Below are 24,604 nucleotides of genomic sequence, written 5' to 3'. Positions count from 1 at the left end.
CGAATAGGGAGAATAAATTTCGAATTTATTTGCTTCATTTATTTATTTCTCTCTGAATTTATTATTTGATAATATGTAAATTAACTTGGCAATATTTATACAATTTTGTTTGTTTTGAGAAATCACATGCAATAACTTGTATCGAATTGAGGTTACGTTTACTCCAATGTCATTGTCCATCTTTGTTCTTGCTGATTAATAGGCGATGCAGTCGATCTCTCTCAACGGAAGTTGCCAATCAGCATCACTTTGGATTAGTCATTGTAAACTTATTATTCGATGGATTACTAAGGACGTCTAAGGACTAACAATATCCAGCAATGGCTATAAGTGTGCTAATGAAAAAGAGAAAAGTTTTATAATGAATCTCGATAGCAATTTATCGTAGCACTCCCTCTCTAGTCTCAGCGAGTACTGGAATATGGTTGATCACGTGGTCGCAGTACTCGCGCATGCGCACAAAGTCGCATCGGGATGGTTTGTTTCGTCGTCGTTAGCGATTTTTCTGTCACGCTTCACAGTGTACTTCATAAATATAGCGTGTAACATTGTTAACCATGGCGGTAAGTTTTTTTATTCAATATGTAGATTACAAATAAATTTGTAATTTGTTTAAATGTCATTGTGCTATCATCGGTGTCAGCAAAAACAATATACTTTTACGTACGACGCCGGTTAACCTCTTTGTATATCTGTTTAGTATACTTAAAACACATTTTAACCGTTTTGTGTTTGACATGAAACATTAATAATTTTGTAGAGATTTTTTATTCCAGTTAATTATAATTTTACATGAGAGTACATACGTACATCGATATAATTTTACATATTGTATTGGTTGGCATGGCAACCAAAGGTCTTTTTCATCGTATAATCGTTATTTTTTCTATTTTCTATTTTATTTTAGGTTATCACTAATACACAGGAAGTCCGAGAGATTACCAAGATAGAGCGTATTGGTACTCACTCTCATATTAGAGGATTGGGACTCAATGATAGCTTGGAACCTCGCAATGTAATTATACATAAATTATCTTTTTATTGATGCTAATGTTTTAAAGTTTGTTATTTTATCAACTTATTGTATCTCACTTAGGTATCCCAAGGTATGGTTGGTCAGCATATGGCACGGCGGGCTGCTGGTGTCGTCTTGGAGATGATCAAGGACGGAAAAATAGCAGGTCGTGCGATTCTATTAGCTGGACAGCCTGGCACAGGCAAAACCGCTATTGCTATGGGGATGGCACAAACCTTGGGCGCAGATACACCTTTCACGTCGATGGCTGGCTCTGAGATTTACTCATTAGAAATGAGCAAAACGGAAGCCTTAACTCAGTCTATTAGAAAGTCTATTGGAGTTCGAATCAAGGAGGAAACGGAAATTATAGAGGGCGAGGTTGTAGAGATTCAAGTTGACAGACCAGCAACCGGAGTTGGTGTAAAAGTCGGCAAATTGACGTTAAAAACGACCGAAATGGAGACGATATACGAATTAGGAAATAAGATGATTGATTGTTTAATGAAAGAGAAGGTTAGTACAGGTTGGAAACTATGAGAATTTATTGAGCATTACACATTGCAATACAAGAATATGGCGTCACTTTTAGGTACAAGCTGGCGACGTTGTAACGATCGATAAAGCGACGGGAAAAATCAACAGATTGGGACGATCCTTCACTAGAGCCCGAGACTATGACGCGACGGGTTCGCAAACGCGCTTCGTCCAATGTCCCGAGGGTGAACTGCAGAAGCGGAAGGAAGTTGTGCACACCGTGACTCTACACGAAATCGATGTGATAAATAGTAGAACTCACGGATTCTTAGCATTGTTCTCCGGTGATACTGGTGAGATCAAGTCGGAGGTACGAGATCAAATAAATGCCAAGGTCGCTGAATGGCGGGAGGAGGGTAAGGCGGAAATCATTCCGGGTGTGCTTTTTATCGATGAGGTGCATATGTTGGACATTGAGTGTTTCTCGTTCCTCAATCGCGCATTGGAGAATGAGATGGCTCCAGTTGTGATCATGGCAACAAACAGAGGTAATTTAACCAAGAGCAGCATGCGTCTGTAATAACCAATTGCTCTCTCTCTCTCTCTCTCTCTCTCTCTCTCTCTTTTTCTCTCTATTACTCTACTACATTATTCAGTATTCTATGTATATGATTGCGCGTAGGTATCACCAGAATCAGAGGAACATATTACAAGAGCCCTCACGGTATTCCAATTGACTTGTTGGACCGTATGATCATTGTTCCGACGAGGCCGTACCAAGAGAAGGAGCTGAAGGAAATCTTAAAGATAAGATGCGAGGAAGAGGATTGCGAAATGACCGATGACGCTCTCACCGTGTTAACGAGGATCGCATTGGAGACGTCACTACGATACGCGATACAGTTGATCACGACCGCGTCTCTCGTCAGCCGCCGAAGGAAAACGACAGAAGTAAGCGCGAGTAGTTTTTGTATAACATTCATATGTAACATTCGTTTGGCAATGCATACCATCGTAACTTCTCAATCTCATCTCGTGCTCAGGTCAGTATCGAGGATGTAAAACGCGTCTACTCCTTGTTTCTCGATGAGAACAGATCTACGCAATTTCTCAAGGAATATCAGGATGAGTTCATGTTTAACGAATTCTGTAAGTAGATGCAGTATTGTAACGTATCATAACGCGTCATTTATCACATATTTTACGTACGTAGCTAAAGTTTCATTGTTTCAGCTGTTCCAACTGAGGACAATATGGACGTTTCTCCATAATATGCTATGAAAAAGCACATAGAATAATAGAATAGAGTTCTATAGTTAATAATAATATTTAATATCTTACCGATATTGCTACATAATAGCAATCATTCTTTCTCAAACATCATTACTCGTCACAATAAATGAGTTGCTCTACTGATATAAAAATGGAATTGAACAATTCTTATTTATCGTCATGATACTCTTATACGAATATTATTCTTAATTATGTGTTGATAACAATAAATGTATAAAAAATAAATTGGAATATTTCATATTATCGTGTGCTTGTTAAATAAACATTTGAATATTCTAGTTTATACTAGCGAATAAAACATGGAGATAAGCGCTTTCACATAATCCTGCTTACAATTGTCAGATTCAATCTTACATGATAATACTTTCGATAAGAACATAATTAATAATTAACAGATTAGAGGTATGTTACTTTTTGGTGCGAAGCTTCGTAACTATACGTGGGACGGAACTTGTTCAAGCTGAGAGAATGACTTTCTTAGTCGGCTTTCAACGTATGGCCGAACGTTACCACGCAGCGACGTGACTGCGGCTTCCTTGGCTGGTGTAAATTGATCCCTCTTGCTTCAGATAATCACTCGAAGCGATCAATGATGTCTCGGAGTGTGTAGAATTGAAAATGTCGAACACTTCGATACATCTAATAAAATGCAATTTAGCGATACTTTTACGTCTTTTTTTCCTGGGTCTTCTTGACTGAAAAGAAAAATTAATAAGAATTATTAACGTATAAATATATAAAATCATTTGCGCATTGAGTACGCAAAAAACTCGTGTTTGCTTCTCGTACTTCATGCGCGTTTTGGCTTTGCTCGTGCCGCAATTTGCTAATATGGAAGGAAAAGAGAAAGTTGCAAGTAGCGGAAAAGAGTTTATTGCGCAAACAAGATTTCGTAATCTGATTCTCAGACCGCACTTGTCATATTATACTTACTGGTTATCAGTTTTATGCCACCTTCTGGTTTCGACGATGATTGAGCCTTCTTATCTTTCGATATGAAACCTAAGCCGTATCCTACTTTGTACACAGGCAGTGGAATTACCGTGGATGATACGGGTATCATTACTAGCACAAAAATCATTTAAAATTACTGATTATCAGCACACACACATTCACGAGAGAGAATATCTTATAGATAATTAAATAAAAGTCCTACTATTTGATTGTGCATACGACATTTAACAAATACCGTATTCGAAAAAGGAATCGTGTATTGTTTATACATTGGAGAAACGAAAAAAAGAATTCGATTTTGCGGGACTTGCAATAATTTTCTTCTTGTCCTCAGATGCATCTTGCTGCCACGCTAATACGGTGATAGTATTTAATATATTAAGTCAAATTCCGGTCAAGGAGACCCGTATAAAACGAATACGATCGGGCTTGAATAAATTATTTAAATATATATATTATATATATATATATATATTTAATTATGCACTGATATGTGTGCGAGCAAGCAACATAACGAACGCGCGTAATGGGTGTAGTGTTGTATCACAGCAGATCCTTTCGCATCGCCTTTTTCGCACATGCCACGTAACGACATGTATTGATTGTTTCAATCGTTCGCTGACAAGGAAATTGTCGCGGATTTGGCGACTAGGCAAGGTGCATCCATTGCATTCGTCGCATCAGCGAAATATTACGCACACGAGGTTCATTAAAGTGGAGTGCTCCGTATCATGCGGATCTCGCTATAATTGAAACCTACGCACCGAAACCTGGCTGACTCAGTCATTGTTCCGTTATTATTACCTGTCAAATATCGACTCGCGCGAATTCAGGATTTTCGAGAGATCGCTCTTTATATGGTTAGTGACGGGCCTCTCTCGAGACACGCATACAGAATTCATTAGTGTACACTTTTCATGGAGACACGGCGATATGTATACGCGAGAGCTGTAAGTATACCGCGAGAGAAAGGGATGCGATTCTCTGTGTCAATTAGTCTCGACGTCAATCACGGTGAAAGTTTTTCTTACGCAGAGATGTGCGTTACGCGAGATGTCTCGTACGCAGCATATTAACTCTCTGGTTAATATTTTGTCGTTTCTTGTACAAGAAATACAAAAATCACGAAAAAGGAAGAAAAAGAGAAAGCATTCTTCCTTAACTATGTTCTATTCGATGCAGTTTCTGGATCTGGAATAATACATCAAGTTTGTCACACAAACCACAAATTGAAAGAATCCCTTTCCGTCATCGAATAAAAATAGACTTTAGAATTGCTAGCCGTTTCAGCCGTCAGAAAACTGTCCGGCTCGCGACACGAGTGCAATTTTATTTTTTACAGCAGAAGAATGATCCGTTCTTCATTGTTAAAGAGAAACTATGACGTGTGCGTGGGTGATGTGTATTGGAAAACAAGCGGCTTGCACACGTGCCACAGGGCGCATTATTTTATCCCTCTTTTGTACGAGAGAGTTGTTTCAAATTTCACGGGAAATATTCAGAGCAATTGTAGAGCGTTGCAACAAAATGGAAACGAGACGAATATTTCAATATATTTGCATGAAATATTCGAGTATTTTGGGAATTTAACGTGCGATATTCTAAAACGAATTAAAAACCGTACGAGCTTACCTGGCTCGAAAACGTTGTCCTCGTTTTTCTTGTAAATCGTGGGCTTGGCGTGCACCGCGATAATCGCGGTGACGAAAAGAACAATCATCCACGAGGTCCTCATGCTTGATGCCCCGCGACTTGATTACCAAAATTCTGGAAAATTGTTTAAAAGTATTGTTGTGTGCACGCGCGATCGCGAGGAATACCTCGCACAGCGATGCTCGATACGATACTAGGCTCGACGCTCACTGTGGACCGAAGCGGATGAAAACATTTGCCGCGAGTGGGGAAACTCGGGAATAAGAAAATTGGCGTAAATCGTGGGAGATCATAGTTGTGCGATTGTAATAAATCAATTACGTAAGTCGAAATGTGGCATGCGGTAGTACCGATGATAAAAGAAAGAATCGAAAGAGGGAATAAAAGAAAGAAACTGGGTGACGAAGGATCTTGTCTGACCTTATCTCATAAACACACACACACATATTTCACACTTCTCTCTTGCGTACGAGTTACGTGAAAATTTGATTTTTCTCGTCGAAAAGTGTGTGCTGCTACATCACGTTCACTGATTTAAATCGGAAAATGTTTATCTACTTAATAAATGGGTGGGAAAATCTCTGTCTTAAAAAAAATTGCAAATACAATTGTTGCAAACCATTGTTAACTTACAGAAAAATTAGTGAAAACTGTTTTAAGCAAAGTTACGCGATAATCCGCCCACGCCTTATTCCGCTCGAAAGTAAACCGTGACAGAAGCAAGGTGCTCGTGAGCAATGGTCAGGGAGCGTCAAGGATTTCTGTTGATCATTCTCCGCATACGTCATTCGTCTCTCCATTGATGTAGACATAAAAAATACGTGCATAAAGACGAAATAGAGATGTAGCGAAACTGATAATGTAATCATGGAGAAGGTACCTTTATGCGCAAAACTCAATTCAGAATATAAAATAAGATGATTTCCTCACATTAAAAATGGATATAAACCAGTTGTCTGTTGTTAATTTAGCTCCAAAGAGGAAAACGAGAAACATGACGAAAGAGAATGGATATTAATAATACAATGCTAATTATAAATATAATTTCATTGTTAGCAGGCTTGTCAGGAACAGCTTGGTAGTTTAACAAACTAGGAAACTAGGTTAAAAAGTGAAAGGATTCAGACTGTAGGAGAAACGATCGTAGAATTCTGTTCGGGCTTTCTATTCATTCGATGATACTTTTCCGTGCAAAGCCACCTTATTTCCATTATTTCACGCAAAAGCAAAAAATATTCAGAGTCTTTGATGACAAGAAGCATGATTAATACACATATCTCCCACATATTCGCGAAATTGAATTTTCCGTTCAGAATTTAAGAGTTAAAAGTATTATAAAGTCCACTTTATATGCTTTATACACAAAAAATACACAAGAGATTTACAATTACCTTTACAATTGTTATTAACATATATTAGTAGCATGGAAAAGATGATTCGTTCGCGTACCATTGCGTCTGTCATGATAAAAATTTTGCAATTGTGATGCAAAAATAAAATTCTCTTTTATATATAAATAAAATAGAATAATAATGCACGATATAGTTATTATCGGATTAATATTTATCATTAATGTTGTGAAATAAAGGAAAGGATGACGCCTGTACCGTGCGGACCGTGTTGGTTGGAGAGTCGAAAATCTTGAAAATTAACTGATTAATATCGTATGATAGCAGGAAAGCATGTTGGGCGAGAAAGTCGACGTATGCTCCTGTCAACACATTGGCTGCGGCTGCGCTGGACTGCGCCACAAAATTACAATTACGTCCTTTTTATCACGGCAGGTAGAACCGCCATTGGAATCTACCGAATTACGACTGCGTTAGCACAGGCGCCGTTTTGATAACGTCAATCGCGACTGCGCCGGCGCAGGCGCATTTCGGGCAATTTTAAGGGCGCAATTGCGACAGTATTTGCGGCGTACGCGCAGTGTTAGCAGGAGCGTACAATGTTCTCGCCTAGCATGCTTCCTTAATATCAATCCGGCAGTTTTCAACATTTTCGATGGCTCAGCCGGACGACAAGTACTATTCGAGCATCTATGTTAATGACGATGAATGCTTTCGTGTATAGAAAAAGATCAGAAACGAGGTAATTGATTCAACATTATCATCTAAAATGCCTGATATTGATTTCGTTGCACTTGGCGTTTCGAACGAGTCGATCGACCTTGTTTTCGCAGCAGTTGCGAATGTGCTCATTCCGTCTTTCACCAATAATGATTGACAAGTAATTTTCATGGATATCAAATACTATCGTACTGATATCATTTTTCCGACTTTCCTATAGTATTTGAGGCAGATGTAACGGATCTCCGCCCGCGAAAACCAATCGTATCGGCACGAATGACGAAATCAATATCGAAATGTCAATATCGAAATTTTCCATCTTCCGACTACGAAATATCGGGATTTCGCGCTGGCATCCTCAAGATCCTCGACGCTTTAAAGGGAACGTACTGAAGCGCGCATCGCTGTCATCGGCGTTACGCGAGATGTCCGTAAATTTGAGGTGATCGTGCCGCCGGGATTTTACACGAGTATGCACTTAGTAGCGACATAATGGACAATCGATGACTAAGCCGCATTTCCGGTCAGGGGAAAGAAATTCACCCTCGATGGGACCCGCACGTGAGGAGCATATGCGGCGGCTCTACAGCGGCCTAAAAGCGGTTGTACTTGTACGAGATACGGTCACAAGCAAGTACAGTAGCGAGGACAATTGCGCTACTAGAATGATAACGTTAATGATAACGTGTTCGCGTGATTACATCACAGGCGTCGGAATGATACGCCGACAAATAACTGAATGCACTCGACGAAAGAGCGTGTAAACGAGGGCGCGGCACGTCCCTTCGTAACGGCCGAGTCTTACCGCGTTAATTGCAAGTACTTCCCTCGGGGTACCGCAACGGGGTACGTACGAGGGTAGACTCGCAGGGATGACTCGCGCGACGCAACACCCCATTTCCCTTTCACTGCTCCGCGCGTGGGTCCTTTCATACCTCGCCACTGGTTAAAATATTAGGATTTCCCCGAGGTCTCCGTACACGAAGAGCATCAACCCTCGCCATCCTCCAGATTCTCGTAGAGTTGCTCGAAGGTCCGAATCAAAGTCTCCCCCATTCGCGTGCTCGGTTTCACGTGTATGCACGAGTTGGCGCGTGTTCGCCCGTGATGAGGCAGTTATAGTTTTGAAGAAGCAGTCGTGCTTCTTTGTTGTAGCATTCCCTTGTACAATTATCTGCAACAACTTACTTGTTATTTACTTCAGGCGAGATAAATACACTTGTAGAAAGACTTTTATTAAAAACACTAGCAGCAACATATATTACTCTTGTCGATCTTGTTCAGTTATGTATAACGCTTATCCACTTTTTCATTTAATTTATTTGTATTAGTATTGCGAGAAAATATCAATCGTTATGCGTTTCGTTCCTTGCAACAAAAATTTCGTTCGAAAAATGGAATTGTGTCACAAAGATAGGAGTGCATTTTCTTTATTTTATTTTCTGTCTGTAACTTCCGATGAACCGTTAGCGACAGGTAATGCCAATGAAATTAAAACATGTGCAGGATTAAGGTGTTAATAATTTCGTTCAAACATCGACAGTGTCAAATTTGGTACTTTGGGACGCAATTATATTATTATATTACGTCCCTTGGGCGCACACCCAACACAGGGTACACCCTTATGATTTACTACACGCTGAAGCCTATATATGATATAAAGTACACGCTTAATGGAGATCGCATTTAACAGCAGTATAAATCAAAGCATGCTAACATGCGTTGCACGCATTCAGCGCCGACCTGTTTAAATGCCGCTCGTACGCACTCTGAGCTTCTCGTTGACGCATCCATATGTGTATGTGTGTGTGTATTAAGGTCGGTGCATACATTTTTGTCGATGGGTTGATGAATGAATCGCCTCAAAAGATGATTCCTTCTTTCGACGTGGTATTCGCGTGTTGCCGAACAGATGGGGAAAAATCGTAGAAAACGATAGAAAATAGTTTGATTGATTTATGTTGTATCGATTGTTTCATTTGAATAAAGAAAAATTGCAAAATCGGCAAGAACTTATGCATCGACCTAATATGTATTACAAATTTTTATTTTATATCAAGATTAGTACGTAAATAATAAATACTGACAATACTGTGTAATTGTAATTTCTCTTCCCTTACAGAAATTTAATACTGATTATCCAGTAATTAATTACTTATTTTCAGTATTCGAAGTACTGTCATCAGTAATCTGCTATGATTCAAATACAGAATTTATAATAGTTACAAGTATTTCAATACTTAGGATTGCAATGATTAAATACTACCTTGTGATTTCAATACTTAAATACTAATATATAATACTGTACTGGTGATAAACTACACGCTGCCAATATTTAAATTACTGAGGTTCAGTACTTATATTAATATTTAAATTCGACAGCAAAGATTTTATAAATCAGGATAGCAAGAAATAAGTCAATTTAAAATAAACGAGATGTATATCAAATGATATATTTTAAGTCAAACGATTTATTAAGTATACATCAATTGTAGCAGAATCTCATGAACTGCCTTTCTTATTATTGCGCAGAATTTAGTCTCTTTCAACTGAATTCACTAAAGGAAAACAAGAAAATTTTCTTATATTATTTGGATGTCGTGTTATAATACATTTTGTTAATAACATTTGTGGAAAGATAGCTACAAGTTCATTTGTTTGCTCAACTACACTAAAAATGGAGTTAGAAGTAATACGATTTGCTTCAAATCTATATAAAGATTCGCCAGTAGAATACAATCTTAATCCTAAAAGAAATATTTATTATATTGCCTAGAGTACTCTGCTATTGAAAATACCGTAAACTCAGAAATGAAAAAGTTTTACCCAATAATTTTAAGTATTTTATTATTGCCAGTATTTAACCAATAATTAAGCACTGGCCAAAAAATTACTGAATTACTAATAGTGCTTAATCACTAAAAATTATTCAGTAATTCTTAATATTAAATTTCTGTAAGGATTCTATTAATTAAAAATTTGAAAACAATTTTACATCCGTTACATCTATACGATTAATGATTTTTTGCTGTAACACTGTAACATAATGTTAACGCGGTATGTAATTTTTTCGCGGAAAGATAAACACAGGTGCGATGAGCAGAGCAACCTTTATGCCTTGAAAATTTAATCAAAGACATCTTTCAGGGTTGACCGTAACTTTCCCAGAAAATTTCACGCCGTCACCATGTCGGGATTTAATCCGGCGAGTTGACAGTGCGGATAAACCGTGTCTCTGTGTACCACTCTAGCGAGACATTCATCTACCAGTATATGCCGGATATATCCCTACTATCGTCAAAAATTGTCGAGTTAATCTCGACTATTTCCGTGTCGAGTATTTGATGAATCCACCATCGATCTGCGTCTGTAGCCAAGCTGTAAAAATACTTGTATGTAACGAATGAACATGTATCTATACTTATTTCAATTTTCAGAACATTCCTGCAAATTTCTAGTTATCTCCATCGAGAACGGCAAAAATATGCAATTCCGGTAATTCAGTCGAATTCTCCTGCGTATTTATGGCGATTACCTCTGGCTCTACGTTGCAGAGGACAGTAAAGGGACGATAATGGTAGGCCAATTAATCGCTTGTACTTGAGCTGTCAAAACCTAAAGCCTGCGCTCTTGACACTCAACTTGAAATTTATACCTGGATACCTGCAAGTGCAATAGGCAGCTAAACAGAACTAAACGTAACGTACGAAATTACCTGTCTTCTCCATTAATACAAACAGGCTAGCGAGTATTGGTCAGATCTATCGAGAATATCAATCTTCGGTTAATAACTATCAAGTAAATTGATGAAATCTGAAATTAGAACATTTTGTTTGAAGGTTTCAATTTAACTCGAGATTGATGTATAATGCATACATATATGTAAGATTAATTAGACGCGGTCAACGTATCTGAAGTATCCCTCGTAACCATCGTAATCACTGTTACGGGAAAAACTTGTTTTAGCGCAAAAAGAAAGAAAAAAATAATCGATTGAATTGATGTCGGTCGGGATCGAAAAGCGTTTATTTAAATTTGGGAGAAGACAAAATTTAAGAAGCTACTCTACGAGTTTCCCGGTATCACTTTCCATGTTGCTTTCCACTTTCATATATCTATCGATCTTCAGCACCCTACACTCTGTCTTCTCTGTACCACCAACCGCTATCTTTCTTCCCCTCTTATTCATCTACGATCTTGCCTCTCCGTAACGCTATCACTTTCTCTCTCTTTCGCTCGTTCACAGATCAATTTACGCCTCACTTAATTCATTTTACTGTATTTACATATCTTTTATTAAATTTTATTCACCAAATGTAAAATATAAAATCATATAATTCATTGAATCTCTGACTCTTATTTATACGAATATATTAATAGAGAGATAAGAGATAGGTATATTATCCCATTTATATGTAAAGACAAGTAGGCATCTTCGCTAGGAGAGGTAAACCAGTTGCAAAATAGAGTCCTTATTTTCTGTAAGATGAAACTATCTGTGTTAAACGCAATTTAGTTTTTCCTTCTAAAGGCAAATGTTACACATAAATAAGAAAAACGAGATACGATCTCAACTTCGCATGAGGCTGATGTCGGGCAACTCACTCCAACCACCCGGTTGTAGAAATCCCGGACACGAACCATCGATGAGCATCTTCGTACCGACAGCAGCGGTGATGGTGGCAATGCCACCCCCGCATATCACAGATACGCTGCCACCCCGTAGGTAGGACGTGGCGGCTCTTTTCAGCACGTTTTCCAGACACCCTCCGTCGTTGTCGCTCGGTGGTGGTTCTCCATACGCGCAGAGGGCGGAAGGGGTCTCTTCGGTTAGCGGGCGTGGGGGTGCGCGCGCACTACCTACCCCCGCCTGTATGTCCGGCACGTAATCGAACTGGGAGCGCCGTGGTGGTTGCCGTCAGTTTCATGAGACGGGGCTAAATTATATCCTGCTAGAAACGGAAAATATAGATATGTAATCGCATCGGAAAGGAAGGAGGGACAATAGAGCCAATGTAAATCGCGGAAAAAAGGATTCCTCGATAGCGCGTGATTCGCGAGATTTGCAACCCCGTCGTGAGCACAATCGCGCTAATCGCTGATCACTAGATTACAGCGACACCGATGCGTGAGTGCGTGCAGGATAGAATAATAGAGCGATTCGAAGAGTAGACAAGAGACGGAGTGTGCCCGTGCTAGCTTGATCCAAGTACGTCTAGGAAAGCCCAGAGATCATTGAAAGACATCGTATCGTTCCGGGGATAGAAGCAAGGGTAGATATCGCCAGCGAGATTCATTTCATGATTGACTGGTGATTTAATGAGGGATAGCGGGTAGAGGAAGGAGAATCGTCGTACAATCAAAAAATCCACGAAGCCACAACGGAGCCGGAAACCAAGGGGCTGATTTCAGTCTCAACGGGGTGCAGTCTCTAACGAGGCAAGGTGTCTCTCTCCTCGAATCACAATGGCGCCCAACTCCGTGTCCGTGGAATCGTGGCCAGCCACGATCGGCTGATACACCAGCAGACGCCTTTACGAGTATCGACACATTCCCGTATCTGTATCGTCTACTTGCTAATCGGCCGTACCGATTCAAATGAGCATATTATCGGCTAATCGTCGTTCTTGGAAATTTTCGGTTTTCGGTGGTCTCGTCGGTGCATGGTCAAAGAGGCAACATGAAAAAAATCCGCAAGAAACATCCACCGAAAATAAAAGGACGATCGTGGCAGTGATGGTGTATGCGTGAACGTACTCAGGTGTATAGTTTTTCTGTGGAAGTGTCTCTCATTGCCTCAATGTACACTAAACGTTGTCTTTCGAAGAATGATCAGCGATGGATGTACACGACGTGTCTTCGATCAATTCGGACGAAAGACAACAGCAATCGTAGATAGTTTGTATTTCAGTCGAAACGCACGCAATGTTTGAGAAAATTTCGACCAATATCAATGTACCCAATGACTCGACGCATGACGCGCGTATCATGTTGGTCACCTCCGATTTGTTGCCCGACTGAAAGTGTGAAAGAACATGTAACGAGAAGAAATTGAAGATAATTCATTCATTCAGTCGGTATTTTTTATTTCATCGCTAATCGAATCAACGAGTTATCATGATACGAGGCACAATAATGCCGCGTAAAATTGTGGTGGAACGCGGTCGACTGATATTGAACCTAGTGAGAAAGTGATAACGACAAAACGAAGAGAAACAGATAAGGAAAGGTAGATAGAGGAAGAGAGAGGGAGAGAGAAAGAGAGAGAGTGTGTGTGTGTGTGTGTGCGATGAGCGAGAGTGAAAGAGAAAGAGACAAAAAAAGAGGTGCTTAACCGTATGGCTTAACATTGACGCTTTTTATAGAATAATCCTTCAACCTGGCGGACCAAGAAGAAAGTGGTGGCTCGGCGGCGATGCAGGGCAAAGAGAGCCCCGTCGGGTCCAACACCCAGGAGACCCATCAGTATGTCGGTCCTTATCGGTTGGAAAAGACCTTGGGGAAAGGCCAGACCGGTGGGTGGTGCATCTTTTCTCTTTTTCTTTTCCTGTTATAAAATCTCTATTGTAATCGTTATTGCAATCGACGATTACGAGTCACATGAGTAGGCGCAGGAATGTCTAATTAAGTTGGCTGAGAACGTTTAATTAAGTCTCGCGCGTACCAGGGAATATATGAAAGCTCCCACGCGCGCGCTTCTAATTAACAAAAAGTATGAAAATTTCTAATTGCATATTCGACACAATTCGACAAAATTGCAGAATTCGGAACAATTCGACAAATAAGGAAATAAGGAAAAAACATTTTCCAATTTACGCACATCCGCTTTATTACATACGAGATTAAATCGGCAATATTAAACTGACATACAGTTACCTATTTCTAATCAATTACGAACGAAAATGCTAAATGCTTAAAAATACTGAAATTATTGGATTCTCCGCGTGACGAACGCATAATTTCACAAAAGCTCGTTAATGAATTCACGGCTCGGTAAATGTGTCTCGTGGTGGTCATCTCGTCCAATGGACTATATCGATCCCGTATGTGTCTCGAGAAAGGGGTATGCTCCCGCACGTGACAATACGGCGCGTTAATCATACGAATGAATTCCTCTTCACGCTTTGAATTCTGTGAACCACACGCGGCGATAATGAAATTGCTGCTCCTGCTGATGGTCCGAGAGTGCATGCAGTTTGAATTATTACCGGCAAGATCGCGAGAAAAAAGAAAAAAAAGATTCAGAAAGAACTTGAAAAATTATCCATGATCGTTCTTTCGGAAACGAAGGCCAAGATTGACTATAAATGGAAATAAAGTCCACGAACCGGCAGAAAATGCGTTTTAATTAACTCTCAATGATAAAACTAATGCAATTGTCGATGTTAATGCTTTAACTTTAAGCGATTCGATTGCAGATGGCTAAAAGATGGTCATCGATCATAAAAAGTGTTGTAAATACTATTTATAACTTTCCTATAACGTCATATAGAGAAAGACATAATATATTTTTATATATAGACGATATGTAAAAATAAGTGCAGGCGACAGATACGGAGAAGCTGACGCGAACGTGAAAAATGATTTTTCGCTCGAGTAATCAAAAAACGTTAGCCACTTCACGATAATCAAACGCTTGCAAAATTCTTCGTAGTTTTTACATAATCGTAATGCGAAAAAAGACACGAATCTTTATCTGGGATTAAATCGCTTCATCTTCCTCTCTTTCGAATAGGACTTCGAGGGTAAGAATTCTTAATTGCTCCCCGCCAGAGATTGCCTCTGTATTCTTTTTTGTTCCTTCCCTTCTTCCCGTTTCATTTCCTGTTCGCTTATTTGCTTAAACGGTGCAAAATCGTTGCCGTGGCGCATCTATTTAAGTAAGAACATTGTGCGACTCGTTATAGACTTTGAAGATAACGATCTAAAGCAATTGTGCCAGCCTCGTAAAAAGCAAACAAAAGAGGATCATAAAGAATTGTAGATGTTTATTTCAGGACTAGTAAAGCTCGGCGTACACTGTGTGTTGGGCAAGAAAGTGGCGATCAAAATCATTAATCGCGAAAAGCTTTCCGAGTCTGTACTGATGAAAGTGGAGCGTGAGATCGCCATCATGAAACTGATCGATCATCCGCACGTGCTGGGCCTCTCGGACGTGTACGAAAACAAAAAATATCTGTAAGTACTGCTGAAAATATTAATAAGATTTTGATGAATATCAAGAAACGACATGACACGTTTTATGTGACATCTCCCTTTCTTTCAAGTTATCTTGTTTTGGAGCACGTCTCGGGCGGAGAGCTGTTTGATTATCTAGTTAAGAAGGGTAGATTGACTCCGAAGGAGGCAAGGAGATTTTTTCGACAAATAATTTCCGCATTAGATTTTTGCCACAGCCATAGTATATGGTGAGTGATTTGTGTCACATGATCATTTTTTAAAAGAATTCGTAATTTGAGAGCTTAATCCCGTTTGTCACGTTCAGTCATAGAGATCTGAAGCCTGAGAACTTGTTATTGGATGAGAAGAATAACATTAAAATAGCAGATTTCGGAATGGCGTCCTTACAACCTGCGGGCTCCATGCTTGAAACTAGTTGCGGGTCGCCTCATTACGCTTGCCCCGAAGTGATCAGAGTAAGAGTCTCTCAACTATAATTAATCCGCGAGATATTAAATAAAATATTCATTAGAAAAATGATCAACTAGTGCCCGGTTCCACCAACGTCGCTTAACTTTAATCGTAGTTTAATTCACTTTTCGTCTCTTTCTAACTACCCGCCTTAGAAAGAGACAAAAAGTTAAGAGAATTAAACTACAGTTAAAATTATTAATTAAGGTAGAACCGGGCCTAGATAAATCAAATAATATAAGCTAAGTACTCGAGCTGATAAAATTGTTTGTCGCTCTTCCTTCCGACAGGGTGAAAAATACGATGGAAGAAAAGCGGACGTGTGGTCTTGCGGGGTGATACTTTATGCACTTCTGGTAGGCGCGTTACCCTTCGATGACGACAATTTAAGAAAATTGTTGGAGAAAGTGAAACGTGGATTATTTTATATACCGCATTTTGTGCCACCCGAGTGTCAGAATTTGCTCAGGGGCATGATAGAGGTTGACCCTGAAAAAAGACTGACGGTGAGTCGTTTCCCATTTTTTTAAAGCTACCTGCTTATTTGTTCAAGCTATACATTTGCTCAAGATGGACGCTTAAACATCTTGTTAATCAATATTTAATATATTTAGTTAGCAGAAATAAACAGGCATATATGGGTGACGGCGGCGGGTAAGGGTGAACTAGAACTGGAGCTGTCGATGATGGACGTAGTGCAAACGCACGTTATTCCGTCCGTGGATGCAATCGATCCCGATGTGTTGCAAGCGATCGCGAGCCTCGGTTGCTTTAAGGAACGCGACAAGCTTATTCAAGAGCTGCTTAGTCCAAAGTAAAATAGCTCTCTCTCTCTCTCTCTCTTTCTTTCTCGAAGACTTTCTTTCCACTTATCTGAGTATTGGAAAAGTAGCTGAGGAAAGGCTTTAAGAACTGATGCGTGAACTTCTTTTCAGCCACAACACGGAAAAGGTGATATACTTTTTGCTGCTGGAGAGGAAGCGAAGAAGACCGGCGTGTGAGGATGAGCTCGAGGTAATGAGGGGAGGCATGAGAGGATCCGCGGGACAATTGGAGGCCGATCCACCGAGAAAACGAGTGGACACGTGCAGGGTGAACGGTAGTACCGCGCTCAATCTCGGACAGATTAGCCATGGGTCGCCTTTGACACCCAGGAGACAGTCCAGGTACATTTAAATTCATGATGAAATCGATTCCCACCGTTTTCCGCCCATAAAACCCCAACTTCAAACTCGAAAACGAAAGTTATCGTTCCCTAATCGCAGCCGGCTGTAGTTCACTTGGTTTCAACTTGACGGCGATTGCGTGACAGCGCCAATTATCCGCATATGTCGCGTGTTTCGTATCACGAGCGTGTCTCCAGCGCCTTGTTTCTTCCCTTTTTCATTGAACATGAACATTACTCGAGCGATTAATTCCCGTCTATACTCGTTTACGCGCAAATCTCACGTATAAAATGCCAAGTAATTGTGAGTATCAAAATAAGATTTCTTTCGATTTGTTCGAATGCCAGAACCAAGAAAAGCGTGCGAGAAGTGCCGATCGTAACCATCGGAATTTGATCTTATTAAACATATGTTTCTTTTTTCATTTTTATAAAAATAGATAAAAATACTGTACATTTATAGTGAAATTAAAAATATTACTTCCTTCTGATTGAATTCCACGCATACAATTTCACCTATTTAACGGCCCATTAATAATCCTATTAATTATCGTAGCACCAGACATCACGCGCGTCGATCACCGAGCACGGGAGGCTGCCATACACACGCTTCCCACTCGCACTCGTCGACGCCGGGTAACTCACCGTTACACACGCCTGCGGGACTGTTGAGTCCACATAGATCGGTGCCGACGTCGCACATAGGTCAGACAATCGCTGGCAGTCCACACAGATTACCTACTGGTGGAAGTACCACCGCGGGAAACGGCGGCAGTCCTACGAGTCAGAGCGTCCCGACGCCGGCGCCGGCGTTCCCCAACGTCGGTATCGAACTCAACGAGGTGCAACCTGGTGAGTTTACTAATTCAGCTACAGTACAAATGTATCACTAAAAATTGGATGTTTCTACTCTTTTTTCTTTTTAATAATGCAACTGCAATCCCGTTATGATTTTAAAACGTTTTTGATTGACGTTACATTTGTTATTTGCGTCTACCGTTATATGCACAGTTTCAAACTACGTATCGGAAGCTGTCATGTCGTTATCGATAATCACTCGAGTTAACTGTGCTGCTCTTAGAGTGCACTATTCCGTAAACAGGGTAGATCGAATTACACAAAGTGCCCCTAACAATGTTTATCGCCACAGGATTGCATGTTTAAATATAATGCGATCAAGCAGATTAACAATCTCAGACAAGTTAAGACGTGTATATATACCTCTGTAGAATTTGCATTACAATTAAATATACAATTATAAATTAAATTGCATGCTATTGTAAATTCGCTTCACTCGATAGTTTCCCTCCTTACTCTCCAATTATTTGTTTTATTTGTCAATAAATAAATAAATGAAATATCCTATTCTTAAAGCAGTTTGTTTCACAGTAGTCGCGGTCGGTGTTACGCCGCCCGGATCGCCTCACACGGGTGCAGGATCTGGAGCTCATCACTGGAGATCGCGATTAACCACGATTAAAAACTCTTTTCTGGGCAGTCCCAGGTTTCATCGTCGTAAATTGCTCACTAGTACCGAAGAGGTACGTGTTGACAGATGATGAAAATTACTCTTTTTACATAACATAGATATCTTTTGTGAGTAAAAGATCAAATTAATTTCGTATAACAAGCTTCTTGTCGCACAGGTACATCTCACCCCGGATTCTTCACCGGAACTTACGAAGAAATCATGGTTCGGTAGTTTGATGACTACCGAGAAAGACGAGACCTTTACCGTCCTGGTGAAGGGAAAGCAGCTGGCCAGTGTTAAGGCCGATCTGATTCATGCTTTTTTGTCGGTAAGAATGACACCAAGGCTTAATGTCCATTTGAGAGTAACTCTCGGGAGTAAAGAGAATAAAAGAATAACAGCCGTCTATTTGCGAAAAATCGATTTTGCTACTTCCGTAAAAAATTAAAAGTCACTAATTTCGACAGTATCCAGCGTTATTGTAACGATAATTACGATTCCCTCAAGAGTGACTCCCGGCAGTATCTCTCTCAAATGGTCACGCTAGTCTTAAGAGTCTCAATTCGCGATATAAAATTTACAGATCTAATTACAACAACTAAATTAACCCGCTTGATATATTCTGAATTTGGGACGAACTGGGCATTTGCAGATAGCAGAGTTATCTCACAGTGTGAGCTCGCCGATGTCGTTCAGAGTTGAATACAAGAGAGGTAGTACTGCACCAGCCATGTTCCAAAGACAAGTACGATTTCAAGTTGACATTAGCGCAATCTCGAAGCAACCAAACGAGCCTCTCTTCGCCATCACCTTTACGTTATTAAGCGGTAAGCCTACAGTTGCAAGTTGTTGTACAAGAAGTTGAAAGTTGTAAATCGACTAATTGTAAGAAGGAAAACTTACACGAAAGATATGCGATAGATACCGCGATCCATTGGAGATACTTTGTTACTTGATATTTGGCAGTCAGCCAAGCGCAGCTAGATCAATGCTTTGGCATACAATTGTGTGTGTGTGTGTGTATGTAGGTTTCTTTTTCTATAGCTGTTCATACAACTTTGTGCGATCGACAAAATCCGAGAATCCATAGAATTTCATAGCTGCTTGCCCCGGCTTTCAGATAAACAAGTCCGATTTACGACTTGTTTACCCCAAAATGTCTTACGTATATATTACATAAAACTCGATATTGTATATGACATTGTCGTATTTTCAGATATATAAATGTCGTGAAATAAAAGATATAAAATAAATTCCTAATCATTTGACGTTTGCAGGGAACATCCGAAGATTTAGACGAGTATGCGAGCACATTCAGTCCCAGGTGTGCTCGAGAAATGTGGGCATAAACATGGGAGGACAAAGTAGAGCCGCGCCGCCTAGTCCAAGGGCCTCCAGGAAATTCACCACGGAAATGAGCGAGAGCTCCAGCTGCGGTAGTGACACCAGCGAACGGCTCTTCCTCAGTCCTCATCCAGCTACCAGACAGGTAGTCTGTTTCAACAAGGTAGCGCATCATCTCCATCATCTTTTCATCGATGTTCTTAGCACTTGCTTAGAATATTTTTGCTCGAGAAATACGAAAAATTCGAGTGAAAATAATATCATCGCGCACATCCGCAACTCTACAAAACTGCATCATTCTTTATCCATGATTTTGATTCATATTACCTCTAGCTATTTTTATTTACGTTAGATTGTTAGTATAATCAACCAACAGCAATTGAATTGAACACACTACGTGCTTGTCGGTTTCAGATCGACTCGGATATCGAGTCGGACACTTCCGTGTTCGATGTAAAATCGTCGACGCGCGAAAACGGTAGGAGAAGCTCAACGTCGACGAATAACAATAATGCCTTGCCGGGCGATGCATCGTCAACACCGGGCAGTCCGCCAAAGGCGGTACGAAGTAACTCGGAGAGCCAGAACACACCCGAGAAGAAATGTGTTACCACGATGAGCGGCAACAATATAGCGTGATACTATCAGAACTTTCGTTTCGAGTTCCGATCTAGTTTGAAACACTTGTGGGACAGCGCTCAAAAGTTCTACTGAGGCTCTTGGCGAACGTTTCGAACGCACATTTAAGTAAAACTACAGATATGCGTGATGGAACATTGCGACATGTAAGATTGAAACTTAATGTCAATCTAAAGAATTTGTCCATCAGCGAGAAGATCGAGAAGCAACTACGCATTCTTCACACATTACGTGTGTAACGAAATTTGAAACATCGAAATTTTTCCTACGGACGCTAGGTACTCATTTTTCACTTTTAAAATTAGAAATGCTTGATTTTTCTCGAGGAGCAAAAGAAATATACACGTATGAAATTTTCTCAAGACAATTTAAAGTGATCAGAGATTAAATTACATTATAAAGGCAATTGCGTCACACTCTTGTTTGCAGAACAAATAAGGAATCTCGATCTTCGAAGGGGGTATTACCTTCAAATCGCCATAAAGGGAGTATTACCTCCAAATCGCCATAAATCTCGCTAAATCGGTGGTATTTCATGGAACAAGCCTACACGATGCGACGCAGCGTGACTCACACGAAGAAAATGTGCGATTAAAATGTGCGGAAAATGTAAAAAGAGTAGTGAATATAAAGAAATGTGTTTCGCGAGGTTCAAGTGCAATGATGTGACGTTATTTCGTCACGCGTACAGTAGATATTATTGCAAAACTGCCTACTGTACGTATGCTGTGCAATAAGATTATCGCGCGTTAAGCTTACAAGTGGCATTTTTACGTCATGCACTTTCACTCGGAATTTATGACGTTAAAACGCGATAAATTCTACTTTACATCGTTTTGTGAATTATCATTTTTCCTAGCTTTGTTCGCTCATGGTGCAATTTTCTATTAATTTGACCATTACGTTGATTTCTTTGTAGCAATCTATTTAAACATACACATTTCAATATCAAACATCATTTACAGAAAATGCAAATCTGGCACGATTAGGCGCGAAGAATGTACTGAAAGAGAGGGAGAGAGAAAGAGAGAGAGAGAGTGAGAAGGAACGGAGAGGAGGGGACAGAGAAAGGAAAGTCTCTCGTCCAGATACTATTTTGCAAAATATTTTACAAGATAAGTAATTACACACACACACAGAGAAAGAGAGAGAGAGACAGAGAGACAGACAGATAGACATAAAAATACATAAAGCTACATAAATGCCGAAATCACCATTATGCAAAGTGTACATGGCTTCTTTCGTTTGCTTTCTCGCAAGAAGGAAGGAGAATACCGACGAAAGTACGCTAAATGGTGAAGCGACTAAGAATCACAGCGTTACTAGGTTGTCGCAAAGAGAATATTATATAGAAAAGAGATACATATATACATATATACACAAGTACATATATGTATATATGTATATATAGGTATGTACATATATATACATGTATGAAAAGAAGTAAAAAGTAAGGACTGTACTTCCCTAAGCGATAAGCAGTAAGTAGTTATCATAAAGATTATTCTCAACACAAACATATCGCGAGATTGTCCCTGTCGGCTTCTTAGTGAGGAACGATATAAGGCGTATCATAATCTGCGCGTTTAGCACTGTTTTTAATCGACAATTCGTTACGCAATGATACATCATAATAAAATTGACGAAAAGGGAGACGGCTAGATGTAAAATAACGCAAGGAAGACGAGCGTAGAACGCTGCAATTATAAATTCAAAGATCAATCTCTTGGAATTAACCGATTTTCGAGACTGCGATGCAATGCGGAGAAAGGATTATCCTTGACCGTGGCGTCGTGTTTTTTTTAAGTTCTCACGATTAGAATTAGATTACATAATAGAGAGTGAGAATGAAAGAAACAGAGAAAAAGAAAGAGAGAGAGAGAGTGTGTGTGTGTGTGTGTGTGTGTGTGTGTGTGTATGTGTGTGAGTGGGTGGGTGTGTGTAAATGTTCCACGAATCAAAATTACGATGTTAGCATCTTCCGAGGCTAAAGATATCGCTTTAGATATTACCTACGTATTATATCGCGCATGTGGCGACTCGTTCCTATATATAATAAAAGGGGAAAAGGCAGTTTTCTTTCTCCGTTGCATCATCTCGGAATAATAAAATTTTGTGAAATGGTACCAAGCGGCAGTACTATCTGAAATGTTTCTCGATTAAAGGTGAACATGTTTATATTCCACATTCAAGCAGCTATATACGTATAGTATAATGGGGAATTTAGCTGGATGAATCGAAAATGCTCTGTTACGGTGAGAATGCGAATGTGAAATTTTATAAAATCGTTAATCTTTAATTATCTTCAGTTTTTATGATCATACACCTCATCCGTGATGCAGACGAAAAATTAATAATATCTAGAATATTAGATTATTTATTTGTGTGTGCATGTGCATGCGTGCGTATGTATTAATGATGCCTTGTCAAACGCGCATTAAATTATATCGATATATCTTGTTTTCTATTTCGCTTATGTTTAGCAAGTGTGATGATGATTTGATTGTTTTAACAATGAACCATGCGCGTATATTTGAAATGTCGTTGAAGAAAAGCAGAATAAACTTGTACGTCAGTAGAGTTAAACGCACAAAAATTCAAGTAAATTATATACGAGTTTATTATGTTACTAATCATATTTATACATTAAAGAGAAATGGGGAAAAGCTGACAGATATCTGTTACAAGCTGTGATTAATCCGCGATAAAAAGTTGTTATTTTCTGTGCGCATTACTTTACAGAAGAAATAGTTTTTGTCGTTATTATTTAACACGACGTTGAATTTTCCTTGTTTGATATTTTATTACGTTAAGGAATATGCAAAATTATTTGAGATCAACTGCTATATAAGAATGAAAATAAGAATGAAAGAGAGACAGAGAGAGAGAGAGAGAGAGAGAGAGAGAGAATGAGAGAGAACACATTTCCATGTATGAACAAGATGTGGGAAAGAATGGGATTTTCACAACGTAGGAAGTGAATGTGCATCTAGTATTACAGCTATACGCATACACAAACACACGTACCACTACGTATAAATGAAAACTAGCGTAAGCCTGCAACTATCCATTTATTACTTGCGGTTAAATATTTAAGTACTCGTACAGTGCATAAGTATATTATAATAACAAAATGGAGAGGTGAGCAAAAGGAAAATGGTTCGAGAAAGAGAGAAACAGAGAATTAAAAAGGAAAAACAAATTACCGGCCATATTAAACTAGGATTTTATATCGTGCAAGTCTATGGATGTGAGCGAAGGCGCGTTCAAATATTGAAGAGTAAGCAAATTAGAGCTGTTTCAGCGAATCATGCAACAAAGTTCTGTATGTAAGGATAGAAAAATCTCGGATCTCGTATCTCCGTCTCCTGTTCCACCGCACGAGAGTAAACCGAGGATCATTCGCGAGATATTTCCGACGAAATATCTCGACGACGATAGCTGTGTCGCTTACATAGAGGAACCTCTAGAGCCTCCTGTAGGAGAGAAAGAACACAGAAATACTCGCAATCTCTCTCACGTGTCTCCGACTTATTTTTCGATTCGCTTTTGCATGCCGAGAGATGCTGTGATCTGGTATGCGAGCTGGTATATCAATCGCACGACCGATCCTGAAAGATTTGCCTAAGAACGATGACTTACCTCAAGTCCAAGTTTGATCGCGCAGCGAGCGAATCAAACTTGTGACCGCCGGTCATCGGCTTTGACTTTAACATAGAATCGATCGAACGATGAACGAACGTACGCACGCTTTCGCGATAATTACTGTAGTAGCTCGCGTGCACAGATCGCGGCGTAACATTTCAGCCACGAGAGAGGCACGGATCTGCAGGCATTAGAAAACTAATTCCGGACACATCGTATTCTTAAGGCATTATAAGCTAGGTTGAATA

General features: G+C 39.7%; 3 protein-coding genes and 1 long non-coding RNA gene across 8 annotated transcripts; 2 read left to right on the top strand and 2 right to left on the bottom strand.

The window, feature by feature from the left end:
- Positions 1-43: 43 nt before the first annotated feature.
- Positions 44-3,022, top strand: LOC105287929 (ruvB-like 2). Its single transcript, XM_011353810.3, has 7 exons — positions 44-563; positions 908-1,015; positions 1,097-1,531; positions 1,608-2,040; positions 2,175-2,443; positions 2,536-2,641; positions 2,726-3,022. The coding sequence occupies exons 1-7, from the start codon at positions 558-560 to the stop codon at positions 2,761-2,763; spliced, it is 1,395 nt and encodes a 464-aa protein (XP_011352112.1). The 5' UTR covers positions 44-557; the 3' UTR covers positions 2,764-3,022.
- LOC105287930 lies at positions 2,806-7,206 on the bottom strand. Of its 2 annotated transcripts, none has more exons than XM_011353811.3 (4): positions 7,000-7,206; positions 5,372-5,506; positions 3,719-3,850; positions 2,806-3,480 (listed from the first exon to the last, which is right to left on the bottom strand). In XM_011353811.3, exons 2-4 carry the CDS (start codon positions 5,472-5,474, stop codon positions 3,452-3,454), a joined length of 264 nt encoding a protein of 87 aa, XP_011352113.1. In that variant the 5' UTR covers positions 5,475-5,506; positions 7,000-7,206; the 3' UTR covers positions 2,806-3,451. The 2 variants fall into 2 exon arrangements, with proteins under 2 accessions (XP_011352113.1, XP_011352114.1); XM_011353812.1 differs by lacking the exon at positions 7,000-7,206 and adding an exon at positions 6,026-6,993.
- A 2,692-nt stretch (positions 7,207-9,898) lies between these two features.
- Positions 9,899-12,213, bottom strand: LOC105287927. Its single transcript, XR_895516.2, has 2 exons — positions 10,997-12,213; positions 9,899-10,839 (listed from the first exon to the last, which is right to left on the bottom strand). It is a non-coding gene; the product is annotated as an uncharacterized LOC105287927 (long non-coding RNA).
- A 1,630-nt stretch (positions 12,214-13,843) lies between these two features.
- Positions 13,844-23,884, top strand: LOC105287928 (serine/threonine-protein kinase BRSK2). Of its 4 annotated transcripts, none has more exons than XM_026975422.1 (13): positions 13,844-13,976; positions 15,459-15,639; positions 15,729-15,869; positions 15,947-16,097; positions 16,383-16,598; positions 16,707-16,906; positions 17,028-17,258; positions 17,814-18,109; positions 18,647-18,798; positions 18,904-19,056; positions 19,381-19,555; positions 20,006-20,235; positions 20,487-23,884. In XM_026975422.1, the coding sequence occupies exons 1-13, from the start codon at positions 13,877-13,879 to the stop codon at positions 20,709-20,711; spliced, it is 2,451 nt and encodes an 816-aa protein (XP_026831223.1). In that variant the 5' UTR covers positions 13,844-13,876; the 3' UTR covers positions 20,712-23,884. The 4 variants fall into 4 exon arrangements, with proteins under 4 accessions (XP_026831223.1, XP_026831226.1, XP_026831224.1 ...); XM_026975425.1 differs by having other exon boundaries at positions 18,650-18,798; positions 20,006-20,217; positions 20,487-20,711; XM_026975423.1 differs by having other exon boundaries at positions 18,650-18,798; positions 20,487-20,711.
- The last annotated feature ends 720 nt before the right edge of the window (positions 23,885-24,604 follow it).

This window comes from Ooceraea biroi, chromosome 2 (genome assembly GCF_003672135.1).
Source record: "Ooceraea biroi isolate clonal line C1 chromosome 2, Obir_v5.4, whole genome shotgun sequence".
In the NCBI taxonomy this organism is placed as follows: Eukaryota; Metazoa; Arthropoda; class Insecta; order Hymenoptera; family Formicidae; genus Ooceraea; species Ooceraea biroi.
Note: the sequence above shows the minus strand (reverse complement) of the source record. Positions and strands in the feature narration are given on the sequence as shown.